General features: G+C 50.7%; 1 protein-coding gene across 3 annotated transcripts in view; it reads left to right on the top strand.

The window, feature by feature from the left end:
- Position 1: 1 nt before the first annotated feature.
- Positions 2-14,280, top strand: part of AARS2 (alanyl-tRNA synthetase 2, mitochondrial) — a 34,769-nt gene continuing 20,490 nt past the window's right edge. The window contains exons 1-7 of one of the 3 annotated variants that reach the window (XM_090046416.1): positions 2-343; positions 1,654-1,842; positions 10,068-10,213; positions 11,423-11,617; positions 12,048-12,192; positions 13,332-13,477; positions 13,867-13,975. In XM_090046416.1, coding sequence (XP_089902542.1) covers positions 2-343; positions 1,654-1,842; positions 10,068-10,213; positions 11,423-11,617; positions 12,048-12,192; positions 13,332-13,477; positions 13,867-13,975 — 1,272 coding nt within the window. Of the gene's footprint in view, positions 344-1,653; positions 1,843-3,030; positions 3,204-10,067; positions 10,214-11,422; positions 11,618-12,047; positions 12,193-13,331; positions 13,478-13,866; positions 13,976-14,280 lie in introns of those variants that run through there. The other 2 variants (XM_090046425.1, XM_090046408.1) reach the window with 2 other exon arrangements.

Here is a 14,280-nt window from a genome sequence, read left to right as displayed (position 1 = left end):
CATGCGCTGGGGGCGGCCAGGCGGAACAATGGATGGCCGAGCTGAGAAGAGCGGTGGTGGCAGGGGCTGTAGAGAGCGCGGTGCTTGCGCATGCGCCCGCGTCTGCAAGATGGCGGGGCTGTTGCGGGGCGTGCGCGGGGTAGTCCGGGGCTGTGCCTGGGACTGCGGGCCCCGCCGTTCGCGCTGCTCCACCGCCGCTGGCCCTGGCCCCGCTGCGGGGCAGGTGCGCGAGGCCTTTTTGCGCTTTTTCCAGGGGCGGCACCGGCACCGCCGCCTGCCCTCCGCCTCGGTGCGGCCCCGTGGGGACCCCGCGCTGCTCTTCGTCAACGCGGGCATGAACCAGGTGTGTGCGCATGCGTGACTGTATGAGCGCACGCGTCTTCATCCCTTCCAGGGATGACTACTGACGTGTGTGCACATGCGTGTGTTTGTGCACACCTGTGTGTGTGTGAGTACCTGGATGGGAGTGCATATACACGCGCACGTGTGAGTCCATGTGTGTTCCCATGTGTGCAAGCATGGGAGTACATGTACATGTGCACATGTGTGCAGATGGTGCATCCTGTGCAGGGCCCGCCCTGGTGAGGCCAGCTGGGAGAGGCTTGTATCCCAGATCTGCACCACCCTTCACTCGTTGTCAAGCAGGGCAGGGACTGGGGTGCGCCCTTCCTATGCCCCAGCCAGGAGGCTGCAGGTCTCTCTCCCCTCGAGAGTCATAGGGAAGTAGGGCTGGAAGCGGACTCCACAGGTTATGTAGTACAACCCCCTGCCCGAGGTAGGAACATCCCTATCCCAACCATCCCATACGAATCATAATCTAGCTTCTGCATGAGTCTACCATCAGCCTGACAGAACACAGACCTAGCACCCTAACCTGCCTCAGGTAAAGCAGGGGAATCACAGCAGCCAATGTCCTGCTTCTATGAAATGTTGCCAGCATACATTCAAGAGATCCCAGGTAGCTATACCTCCTGCTAGAGGAAGGTAAACCCCCCTCCCCCTTCCTGACCCCAGATATGATCAGTCTGACCCTGAGCAGAGGTTTAAAACCCTCTAGCCAGGAACCTCTGGATTTGGTCCCAGCAGGAGTACTGGCACACCCTGACCAAAGTCTTCAGCCTTAGCTATAGCCAATACGCAATGCCTCTGGGAAGCCTTAAAAGCACCCATACACGTGTTCAAGCAGAAAAGGGGAGGGAGGGGGCAACCAGCAAAGCACAGGAAATGCCCATAGTAGTTATGCCTGGATCATCCCCGACCAGTGGCTGTCCAGCCTCTTGAAAGCCTCTAGTGATGGGGAGTCCACAGCTTCCCTAGGGAGTTTGGTCCACTGTCTCACTAGTGAAGAAGTTTTTCTGGATGCCCAATCTAAACTAATTTTCCTGCAACTTGAAGCCAGTGGTTCATGTCCTTTCTGCAGCAAGAGAAAATAGGTGCTTTCTCTCTCCTTCAGATATTTGGAGCAGTCCCCTGATGTGCTTCAATTGTGATAAAACAGAGTCAGTTACTGAACTGTCCCATCTGCTGATGTGGCAGTTAGCCCTTAATTGCCCTAGGTGCCTTCCTCCTTGTTCAGAGTTGTCACAGCACAGTTGGAGTCCACTGTACCAGGCAGCATCTGCAAATGGTTACAATTCTACATTGCTGTTCTAGTTCAAGCCCATCTTCCTGGGCACGGCAGATCCCCGGAGTGAGCTGGCCCGGTACCAGCGTGTGGTGAACAGCCAGAAGTGTGTGCGTGCTGGCGGGAAACATAATGACCTGGAGGATGTGGGCAGAGACACTTACCATCACACCTTCTTTGAGATGCTGGGGAGCTGGTCCTTCGGAGATTACTTCAAGGTGAGATGCTAGAGCAGAGGTAGTCAAAATATGGTCTGCGGGGCTGTATCTAGCCCATCAATTGATTCTATCCAGTCTGTGGGTGGATAGCAGCTCCAGCTCCAGACTCTGGTGGCACCACACATTGCTAGGTGGAAGCAACCCTGCCCACCCACCCACCTGGTTCTACACCACTGCCAGGCCTCGGCACCCCTGCTCAGGCTGGGCCAGCGGTGCCCTGTCTGCCTGCAACACGGAGCTGGCAGGAACCACCTTGGGTGCTAGGACCATGTGGCAGGCGCTCTGCACCTGTGCCCAAAGGTAGCCCAGTGCCTCCTGGCTCCATCCCCACCTCTTCCCTTGCCCTGTGCAGCACTGCGAGCCAGCCCAGCCATCTGCCTCCTGGCTGCAGCCAGCACAGCTCCTTTCCTATCCACCCAAGTGAGGCTGCCCCCACCATGCTGGGGCTGGGGCTCCTCCTGGGGGAAAGGGAACCACCAGTTTCTGTGGGGGTGCAGCCTGCATTGCCCTAGCAGGGAGTTGGGGTGGGTTGGAGGGGGCTGCTGGGCTTCCCCAGGCTTTGTGGGAAAGCTAGTATGGATGGAAAGGAGTGAGAGGCAGGCAAGCAGGTTTGAGGCTCGAGTGGCTCCTGAAGGGTGTGCCAGGGTGCACAGTCTGAGGCAAGAACTCTCTGGTGATTTGAGAGATGGCTGGATGATTTCATAGATTTCACAGGCATTAGGGCTGGAAAGGACCTCAGAAGATCATTGAGTTCAGCCCCCTGCCCCAAGGGGCAGGAAGTCAGCTGGGGTCATAGGATCCCAGCAAGATAAGCATCCAATTTGCTCTTGAAGTATTCATTGTAGGTGCTTGAATCACCTCCAATGACAAGCTGTTCAGACCTTGGGGACTTGGACAGTAAAGAAATTCTTCCTTATGTCCAGCCTGAAACGGTCTTGTAGTAGTTTATGACCGTTCGACCTCGTCATCCCTTGGGGCGCTCTGGTGAACAAAAGTTCCCCCAGATCCTGGTGGTCACCCCTTATAAACTTGTAGGTGGCCATCAGATCACCCCTGAGCCTGCGCTTTTCAAGGCTAAAGAGCCCCATGACTCTCAGCCTGTTGTTGTAAGGTCTGTTTTCCTGATTTCATGCATGTGGCTCTTCTCTGGACCCTCTCAAGCTTCTCCACATCCTCTTTGAATTGCAGAGCCCAAAACTGGAAGCAGTACTCCAGCTGTGGCCTCACCAAGCTCCGAGTACAGGGGTAGAAGGACATTCTGGGATTTGCTTGAGACGCGTCTATGGATGCAAGCTAGCATTTTGCTCACTTTACTAGCCGCAGCATCGCATTGCAGGCTCGTGTTCATCTTGTGGTCAATGGTGAGCCCCAAGTCTCTTTCTTCTGTAGTGCTAGCCAACGTAGCACTGCCAAGCCTATAAGGATGCTGCAGGGGTTTTTTTCCCAAGGTGGAGAACCTTGCATTTTTCAGTGTTAAATGCCATCAGGTTCTCATCCGCCCATTTCCTGAGCCTGTCCAGGTCAGCCTGGATAGCCCTCCTGTCTTCAGGTGTGGATACTTTGTCCCAAAGTTTGGTGTCATCAGCGAACTTGGCCAGTCTGCTTCTGACTCCAATGTCCACATCATTAATGAAGATGTTGAACAATATGGGTCCGAAGACAGAGCTTTGAGGGACCCCACTGGTCACAGCACACCATGACGATTGACTTCTGTCAATTACCACCCTCTGGATCCGACCACGGAGCCAATTCCCCAGCCAGCGGATCGTGGTGGACCCAAGGCCACAATTGGCCGGTTTCACCAAGAGGTGATCATGAGATACCAGATCAAAGGCTTTTTTGAAGTCAAGATATATGACAACAATCTCTTCTCCCTTGTCCAGGTGATAGGTCACCTGGTCATAGAAGGAAATGACATTGGTCAAGCAAGACCTACCCGCAACAAACCCATGCTAGCTATCCCACAGGATGTTGGCATTGGCCAGTCCATTAAGGATGGCCTCTTTAATAAACTTTTCTAAGATCTTCCCTAGGAGGCAGGACTCTGGTGGGGGTGGGGGCATTCTCCCTTGGCCTAGTTTCCTGCTGGCTGGTTTTGGTTCCCTTGAGAGAGACACTTTATTCTAAGCTATTACACAATCACCTCTATGTACACTGCTAAAAAAAAAAAATCAAGACAAAATTTATTCTTTGAAATAAAATTAAAATATTTCATAATGTTCGATTTTTAGCATGTGATTTGGGTTTTTTTCTGTGATTTGTTAAAGTCATATCTTCACCATTAATTTTACATGGGTGGCTCTCAACAGCTCACCAAAACTCACTAAGCGGCCCTCCAGCCAAAATAATTATCTACTCCTACACTACAAAGTAAAATCCTCAGGGACAGGGGGGTCTCTGCAAAGTGTCAGGTGCATCATATGGCTCGAGAAACATAATTGTACCAGATAGTCACTTGGCTGCTTTGATGACTCTGTGTTTCTCACAACACAGGCTACGTTCTTTGTTGTGAGCTACATGGCTAAAATGGGTGTCTAACCAGGTAATGTGCTGAGCGTATGCAGGTGCTGTAAAATGATGACACCTTCACTAGCTGCCACTGATTCTCCAATTGACTTAGTGGGTGTAGGCACTGCTGGGTCACATTTAGGAAGCTGATAGTTTTCCACAGATGTCTGAAGGCCTGTCTTGCTTGCATTGCTGCCTTCGTGCTGTGTGATATGCTATATTTCATAGATTTCATGGATGTTAGGGCTGGAAGGGACCTTGAAGAACATGAAGTCCAGCCCCCTGCCCCAGGGGCACGAAGTCAGCTAGGGTCAAAGGATCCCAACAAGATAAGCATCCAAACATTTCTTGAATGAGTCCAATGAGTAGGTGCCTGCACCACTTCTGAAGGGAGTCTATTTCAGGCCTTGGGGGCTCAGAGAGTAAAGAAAATTTTCCTTATGTTCAGCTTAAAACGGTCTTGAAGAAGTTTATGACCGTTGGTCCCTGTTTTTCCTTGGGGCGCTCTGGTGAACAGACATTCTCCCAGATCCTGATGTACACCCCCTACATACTTATAAGCAGCCACCGGGTCCCCCCCTGAGCCTTTGCTTCTCCAGGCTGAAGAGTCCAGTGGCTCTCAGCCTCTCTTCATAAGGCTTATTCTCTTGCGCTCTGATCATGCATATGGCTGTCCTCTGGACTCTCTCAAGCTTCTTCACATTCCTGAATTGTGAAGCCCAGAACTGGATGCAGTACTCCAGCTGCAGCCTCACCAAGGCCGAGTACAGCGGGAAGATGGCATTCTGAGATTTATTTGAGAAGCATCTATGGATGCAAGCCAGAGTTTTATTTGCTTTACCAGCTGCAACATTGCATTGATGGCTTATGTTCATCTTGTGGTCAATCATGACCCCCCAAGTCTCTTTCAGCCATGGCGGTAGCGAGCGTAGCACTGCCAAGACTATAAGCATGCAGCAGGGGTTTTTTCCCCATGGTGGAGTACCTCGCATTTTTCAGTATTGAACGTCATCAGGTTTGTATCCACCACGTACTAAGCTTATCCAAGTCAGCCTGGATCAGAGTTTAGTGTCATCGGCGAACTTGGCCAGTACGCTTCTGACGCCAATATCCATGTCATTGATAAAGATGTTAAAGAGAACAAGTCCAAGGACAGAGCCTTGGGGGACGCTACTGGTCACGGAGCACCATAATGATTCACTGCCATCAACTGCTACATTCTGGGTCTGACCTCAGAGCCAGTTTCCCAGCCATCGGACTGTGGTGTAGCCAAGGCCGCAGATGGCCAATTTTTCCATGAAATCATGGGACACCAGATGGAAGATTTTTTTAAAGTCTAGATATATGATGTCAATCTCTTCTCCCTTGTCCAGGTGATGTCACCTGGTCATAGAAGGAGATGAGATTGTTCAGGTAAGACCTACCCGCGACAAACCTGTGCTGGCTGTCCCTGAGGATGTTGCCTTCAGCCAACTTATCAAGAAGGGTATCTTTGATAATTTTCTCCAGAATCTTACTGGGGATTGAGGTCAAGCTGATTGGTCTGTAATTCCCGGGATCTACTTTCCACCTTTTCTTGAAGATGGGTACCATGTTGGCCTTCTTCCAGTCTTCAGGTACTTCACCTGAGCGCCACAAGTTTTTGAATATTTTTGCCAGTGGTTGGACTATGACACCTGCCAGCTCCTTGAGTACCCTAGGGTGTAATCTGTCAGGGCCAGCTGACTTGAAGGTGTCCAGCCTCTCAAGGTGATCCTTTACAAGGTCTACACTAATGCTGGGTATAAATACGCCCTCACCCTGGCTGTCCCGCGTCATGCTAGGCAGGGCGGTCCCTTTGGGCAGATGAAAGACCGACGCAAAGTACCCATTAAGCAGGTTAGCTTTTTCCTGGGTGTCAGTTATCAGTTGTTCCATTTGGTTCAGCAGGGGTCCAGGGTTGCCCTTGCTTTTTCTCCGACTCCCTACATATCTGAAAAAGGACTTTTTATTATCCTTGATATGTGAAGCCAGATGGAATTCAGTTTCAGCCTTGGCTTTCCTTGTCTGCTCCCAGCAGGTACAGACCAGTGCTGACTGAGTACTCCTCCTTGGTGGTGATTCCAGCCTGCTATCCTTTATAAGTCTCTCTTTTTAGGCATAGGAGGTCCTCAAGTTCCCTGCTAAGCCAAGGGGGTTTTTGTGCCCTTTGCTACCTTTCCTCCGAGATGGGATGGATAACCCTTGTGTTGTCAGGATCGCTCCTTTGAGGAGCAGCCACTCCTCATGGACTCCTCTTCCTGTCAAGTTGTGGTCCCTTAGGGCCTTGACAACGAACCTTCTGAACTTGTCAAGTCAGCTTTCCTGAAGTTGAGGACTTCAGCATTGCTGACTAACTTGCCAGCTTTGTCATGGGTAGTGAAGGTGATCAGCTCGTGGTCACTATCACCTAGCTTTCCACTGATTCTTAGGTCATTGACTAGGTCATCTCCTTTGGCCAGTATGAGGCCCAGTAACGCTTTACCTCTTGTCAGTCCATAGACTTCTTGAGTCAGGTAGAGCTTGTCCATGCACGTGAGGAAGCTTTGTGACCAATTGGATTTGGCCAAGTTCTCTTCCCATGAGATGTCCAGGTAGTTAAAGTCTCCCATGACAACCATGCACTGAGAGTGTGCAGCCTCAGCCAGTTCCCTGGCAAATTCCTGGTCCAGCTCTTGTTTCTGGTCAGGAGGTCTGTAGTAGACTCCTACCATGGTGTCCCCTATGCTGAGTTCCCCACATATTTTAACCCAGAGGGACTCCAGTCATCCTCCCTGGGTGCCAGTGTCAATTTGCAGGGACGTGTAGCTGTCCTTGACATAGAGAGCTACACCCCCACCACTTTTATCTACACAATCTCTCCTGTACGGGGTATAGCCATCTATACCTGTGGCCCAGTCATAGGTGGAGTCCCACCAGGTCTCTGTTATCACTATGAGATTGTAGTCTTTCTTGCTTAGCAGGAGAACCAGTGCCTCCTGTTTGTTCCCCAAGCTCCTGGCATTGGTGTACAGACATGTAAGTAAGCCCTAGGCTTCCTTGCACTCCCAGGCGGATACCGTTCCAGGGCTGGGGTAGGTATGGATTCTCTAGGGTGCCCTAACCTGCTGGTTATGCAGTAGTTGCGTAGTGGGCTTGCATTGACAATTTTTCACCCATCCCCCGGCAGACTTCGTTTAAAGCCCAGTCGAGCAGGTCAACCAGTCTGGCTGAGAAGAGCCTCCTCCCCAGCAGAGTGAGGTGGAGGCCGTCTCTTCCCAGCAGCTCACTGCCTCTCTCACCAAAGAGCGGACCGTGATCGTGGAAGCCAAAGCCTTCACAATGACACCAGCGTCACAGTCTTTGGTTGACTACCTTGATCCGTCTCTCCCTCCTCAGCCTGTGACCCACAACTGGGAGGAGCAAGGAAAAGACCACTTGGGCCCCCAGCCCCCACTCCCAGAGCCCTGTAGTCTCTCATGACCCGGCTAGGATTGCTCTGAGCCGTGTCGTTCATACCCACATGGATGAGGAGTATAGGGTAGTGGTCGGAGGGCCGGATAATCTTTGACAAAGACATATAATAACAAAGTGACTGTTTCTGCTGCATATCATTTCTTTTTCCTCTATACTAGAGGTGGGCAGTTATTAGGGCAGAGGGCCATTTACCAAGTTTAGGCAAGTTGTTGAGGGCATGAGTAGCCCTGCCCTTGGTTGCCATCTTGTATCGGAAGTCCTGCCCCCTAACTCCTGACCTTTGCCACCAAAAAGCTCTTCCCTTGCCCCAAGAAATACTCCTTTCAGCAAGGGGGTTTGCCGTCTCAGAACCAGAAAAATACCAAAAACCAGAATATCATATTCTAAAATTTGAACATCTACAACATTCATTAAGGAATACCTTGAGAGGCTGGATACCTTCAAATCAGCTGGCCCTGACAGTCTACACCCCAGGGTACTCAAGGAGCTGGCAAGCATCATAGCCCAGCCTCTGGCACGGATCTTCGAAAACTCCTGGCGTTCTGGTGAAGTGCCCGAATACTGGAAGAAGGCCAATGTAGTGCCGATCTTCAAGAAAGGGAGAAAAGTAGATCCAGCTAACTATAGGCCCATCAGCCTGACTTCTATCCCAGGGAAGGTCTTAGAAAAATTTATTAAAGAGGTCATCTTTAATGCACTGGCTGACGCCAACATCTTGAGGGATAGCCAGCATGGGTTTGTTGCGGGTAGGTCTTGCTTGACCAATCTCATTTCCTTCTACGACCAAGTGACCTATCACCTGGACAAGGGAGAAGAGATTGTTGTCATATATCTTGACTTCAAAAAAGCCTTTGATCTGGTATCCCATGATCACTTCTTGGCGAAACCGACCAATTGTGGCCTTGGGTCCACCACGATCCACTGGCTGGGAAATTGGCTCCATGGTCAGACCCAGAGGGTGGTAATTGACGAAAGTCAGTTGTCATGGTGTGCTGTGACCAGTGGGGTCCCCCAAAGGCTCTGTCCTTGGATCCATATTGTTCAACATCTTCATTAATGATGTGGACATTGGAGTCAGAAGTGGACTGGCCAAGTTCGCCAATGACACCAAACTTTGGGGTAAAGCATCCACACCTGAAGGCAGTCAGCCTGGATCGCCTGCCCTGGACAGGCTCAGGAAATGGGCGGACAAGAGCCTGATGGTGTTTAACACTGAAAAATGCAAGGTTCTTCACCTTGGGAGGCAAAACCTGCAGCACCCTTATAGGCTCAGCAGTGCTACTCTGGCTAGCACTACAGAAGAAAGAGACTTGGGGGTCATCATTGACCGCAAGATGAACATGAGCCTGCAATGTGATGCTGCAGCTAGGAAAGCAAGCAAAACACTAGCTTGCATCCATAGATGTTTCTCAGGCAAATCCCAGGAAGTCATTCTCCCCTTGTACTCGGCCTTGGTGAGGCCGCAACTGGAGTACTGTGTCCAGTTTTGGGCTCCGCAATTCAAAAAGGATATGGAGAAGCTTGAGAAAGTCCAGAGAAGAGCCACATGCATGATCAGAGGTCAGGAAAACAGACCTTACGACGCCAGGCTGAGAGCCATGGGGCTCTTCAGCCCGGAAAAGCGCAGGCTCAGGGGCGATCTGATGGCCACCTATAAGTTTACCAGGGGTGACCACCAGGATCTGGGAGAACATTTGATTACCAGATGGGATGATGAGGTCTAACGGTTATAAACTACTGCAAGACCATTTCAGGCTGGACATAAGGAAGAATTTCTGTCTGAGCCCCCAAGGTCTGGAATAGCCTGCCATTGGAGGTGGTTCAAGCACCTACACTGAACACCTTCAAGAGCAAATTGGATGCTTATCTTGCTGGGATCCTATGACCCCAGCTGACTTCCTGCCCTTTGGGCAGGGGGCTGCACTCGATGATCTTCCAAGGTCCCTTCCAGCCCTAATGTCTATGAAATACATGAAATTTGATTTTAAAAAATATTTTTGTCCTCATTTACATGGGTTTGTGTATTGTACATAGAGGGGACTGCCCTTGTCGCCTGTCATCTTTAACAGCTAGCCAGGAGCAGATAAATACTGATTTTCTAAATTTTAGGGGGTCCATGGGCCGGATAGAATGGTCTGGTGGGCTGGATTTTCTGCCCCTGTTCTATACCTTATTTTCACATTACTCATGCCTCTGTGCTCCCAAATAGCTATGCTTCCCATTGTTTCCTTACCTTTGTTCAGGAGGAGGCTTGCAGCATGGCCTGGGAACTTTTGACAAAGATCTATGAGATCCCTCAAGACCGTCTCTATGTCACCTATTTTGGAGGGGACTCCTCACTGGGGCTGAGTGCAGATGAGGAGAGCAGAGACATTTGGCTGAGTCTGGGGTAAGCATGGCTTGGGCCTTCTCTTTTGCTAATATGATGCAAATGTCCAGGCAAAAACACTGTCATTGTTTTCACTTTCTTTTATGTACTTGGTTGCCCCATTGCTTGGATTGTCATGAATTCCACAAACGGCCCTACAACCTAGCAGCATCTCATTTCTGGGTTGCTCTGAGTTAGTGTGAAAGTTGAAGGTTTCCTGGCCTGGGTGAAATGAGGCTGGCATTCTCAGTCCTGGTTTCAGGGAAGATGATCACACAATGCTCTCATCTCAGGCAAGGGTATTTTATTTTCTGCCTGCTGAGAGGCTCAGGGCTGAGCAGATGGAGTGCTGTATCCAGATTTGGACCCTCTACTATAGAAGGGATGTGGACAAATTGGAGAGAGACCAGCAGAGGGCAACAAAAATGTTTAGAGGCTAGGGCACATGGTTTACGAGGAAAGGCTGAGGGAGCTGGGCTTATTTAATCTGGAGGAAAGAAGATGGAGGAAGTTTTACTAGCAACCTTCCACTACCTGAACGGTAGTTCCAAAGAGGATGGAGCTAAATTGTTCTCACTGATGACATATAACAGAACAAGGAGCAATGGTCTCAAGTTGCAGCAAGGGAAGTTGAGGTTAAATATTAGGAAAATCTTTCTCAGTAGGAGGGTAGTAAAGCCTGGAACAGATTACTCAGAGAGGTTGTGGAATCTCCATCCTCAGAGGTTTTTAACACCTGGCTAGACAAAATTGTGGGTGGAACAATATGTTTGGGGGAAGTCCTGCTCTGAGCAGGAGGTTGGGCTAGATGGCCTCCTGAGGTCCCTTCAAATCCTAATTTTCTGTGATTCTGTGACTGAGTTATTATCGCAGACCTACTGGTGGTCTCTTCAGGACAGGGATGAAACATGTTGACAGGAACTTTTGTTTCAGGTGGGAAGTGCATGGATGCCAGGGTAATGTGTTTTCCTGGAACCCAACACTCTTGATCCTAGGTCTCTTGAGCTCTCTGGCCCCATTTAGAGCTCTTCCAGATGTTCATTCTCTCAGAATATGCTCCAGTGATGGTGGCTGCTCTCCTGGTCAAGCAGGAATGGAGGCAATTCAGTGCATCAGTGCAGTTGGAGATAACTCACCTCTCTAGCTCCTCTGCCTGCTCCATGGAGGTTTGTAGCACAGGCATCCAGTGGAAGGGTCCAGCCTGGTCAGCTTCACTGCCTTTCTTTTCAGGGTATGTCCGAGCCACGTGCTTCCTTTCCCACTGAAAGAGAACTTCTGGGAGATGGGGGATACAGGCCCCTGTGGTCCCTGCACAGAGATCCACTATGACCACATAGGTGGTGGAAGGAATGCAGCAGCATTGGTGAACCAAGACAACCCTGATGTGGTGGAAATCTGGAACCTGGTTTTCATGCAGTATGACAGGTACTGGGTAGCAGGATCACCAGGGATGGCTCAGAACTGCACTCTATAATCTGAGCACCTGTCAGACCTACTGACTTCCTCAGAGATCCTGTTCTTTTCCTGATGGCAGTACTACATGGGAAGGCAGGAGTTTTTGAAACATCTGTCCTTCCTACAAGCTTCTGTTGTCCCTTCACATCACATGTTCCTTTGTCCCTGCTACATCCGTCTCTGCCCTGAGCCCTGTATCCCCCTTTACATTGCTCCTGTTCCAGTCAGTCCTGCTTCCCTGAACTGCTGCTGCCCACTTCTTGCTTGCCCCACTGCTGCGTCCATCCCCATCTGATGGCCCCTTTCTCAACTCACCAGCTGTTTGCTCTGACACTTGATCCAGAGCTCACTTCTGCTTCTCTTTGTTTTGTTCTTTGGGCGGGGGCTGGTGCATTGCTAGAGAGGCCAGTGGGAGTCTGCGTCCGTTGCCTCAGCATCATGTGGACACAGGAATGGGCCTAGAACGGCTGGTGACAATCTTGCAGGGCAAGCGCTCGAACTACGACACGGATCTCTTCACCCCCATTCTGGACGCCATCCACAAGGTGAGGATCTGTTGTCCCCTCCCAGAGTCACAGCTGAGCCAAAAGCACATCAGCCTCTCTAATGTGCAGAGCTTTGGTTCTCAACCAGACTGCTGCAAGACCACCTCAGACGTGTTGCAACACAGGAAAAGTTGCCCCACCTGTAAGGCTGCAACACGCCCTCACTCTCGCTGCATTACAGCTCTGTCTCCCATCAACTGGGAGGCGCACAGGAAAGTTCCACTTGTCCTGCTTCTGGATTATAGAACCTTAATGCAGGAGGAGGGAGCACACACGTTGCAGCCCTTCCTAGGTCACTTTTACTTTGAGACAGCCCCACCCAGTTGACAAGCACTGAGGACAGTGAGGCAGCACCATCGGTGTTTCTCAACCAAGGGTGCTGCCACATTCAGAAAAATGGTGGAGGGGTGCCATGACTGAAGAAGTTGTAAATCACTGGTGTAGACGCTGCTTATCCAGCACTCTTCAGGTGGGATACAAAGGCTCTCGGATAACACCTAGCACAGGGGTGGGCAAAATGCGGCCTGGGGGCCAGGTGCCACCCACCAGGCCATTCTATCCAGCCCATGGGTCCCCTAAAAAATTTAGAAAATTAATATTTATCTACCCCGGGCTGCCTGTCATGCAGCCCTCGATGGTTTGCCAAAACTCAGTAAGCGGCCCTCTGCCCAAAATAATTGCCCGCCCCAACCTAGCAGCACAGCACAACAGCTTAGACCTGGGCGTGCATCCAGCTTGAATCACAGCAGAGTAATGAACAGCTAGGAAGGAGTTCTCAGATTGGGACATTACCAGAACACTGGCATTTTTGCTGCATGTTACAAGTGCCCTGGGATTTTAATTGCTTCAAGTGATCAAGTCCTTATTTCTGATATATTCTCTGACCCACGTTACTTCTGTACACTTGTGTGCTGAAAGGGCTTTCATGAGAATCAGCTGGCATACAAGGCAGTGTGAAGCAAGTGTAAGGAGATTAGGTGCATGCTTGGTGAAAGGAGCTTGCCACAGGCTAGAACCAGGCCAGAGAAACACTTTCCTAGACCTATATCATCCAGTGTACAGCCAGGAACATCCTGATGCAAGCTTTCTCTTCAGATCTAGTTGTCTCTGCTGAAATATCTCCCTTTCTGATCTCACAGGGCTGTGGAGGGCCTGGGTACCAGGGCCTGGTTGGGAAGGCTGATGTCAAATGCATGAACATGGCCTACCGTGTGGTTGCAGATCATGTGCGTGCCCTCTCCGTGTGCATTGCTGACGGCGTGTACCCAGGCATGTCTGGAGCCGAGTAAGGAAGCAGGGTTACAAGGAAGGGTAACTCAGAAGAAAGGGTAGGAACATGAGTAGAGTTTGTGGGCAGGGGCAAGGGGGAAAGGCAGTTACAGCGTGAGTCAAGAAGTTGGGATAGGAGCAAAGTGGGTGGAGTGAGAAAGAAGCAAGGGTATGGAGAGAGAGAAACAAAGGGCACAGAGCAGGATGGATTTCGCCTTGATTACCTGCTGGGTCACCCCTGCAGATCATCTCTGGAGAGGCGTGAAGGAGTAAGGAGAGCTTTCATGCGACTATGAGAGGGAGGGAAACGTGGGTATTTGAAGGGGAGATGGCGGATGGGCATTAAGGGAGTCAGACGGAAGGAGAGCTGGCTTGGGACACCAAGGAACTCTCCCCTTCCCTCAGGGTGGTATTGCGCCGGATCCTGCGAAGAGCTGTCCGGTTTTGCTCTGAAGTCTTGCATGCTCCTCCTGGGCTCCTGGCCAGCTTGGTTCCTGCTGTGGTGGGAATTCTGGTAAGCAGGAAGGTCTTCCGTAGGTGGGAGGGATAGATCTGCTCCTAAGCCAGACTGTCTGGATGAGCCTCCAGATATTTCTTGCCTGACTCTAGGGCAGCTACTCTTGTCAGGAATTTGTATCTGATGTGAAAGCCCCAGGAACTGGGGGATCTTTGACATTGTGCTCTGCTTATCCCAGAGCCACATCATGCCCTTATTTTGCACAGGGTCAAGGGTTCATTGGGCTAAACAATGCATTTAGCCCAAGTGTGAACAAGACAAGGAAAGGGCTACAACATAATATGCACTCTGGCATAGTGGCT

This window comes from Crocodylus siamensis, chromosome 1 (genome assembly GCF_052110815.1).
Source record: "Crocodylus siamensis isolate JL-2025a chromosome 1, ASM5211081v1, whole genome shotgun sequence".
NCBI classification, from domain to species: domain Eukaryota; kingdom Metazoa; phylum Chordata; order Crocodylia; family Crocodylidae; genus Crocodylus; species Crocodylus siamensis.
The sequence above is the reverse complement of the archived record's forward strand: the minus strand, read 5'-3'. Positions and strand labels throughout refer to the sequence as shown.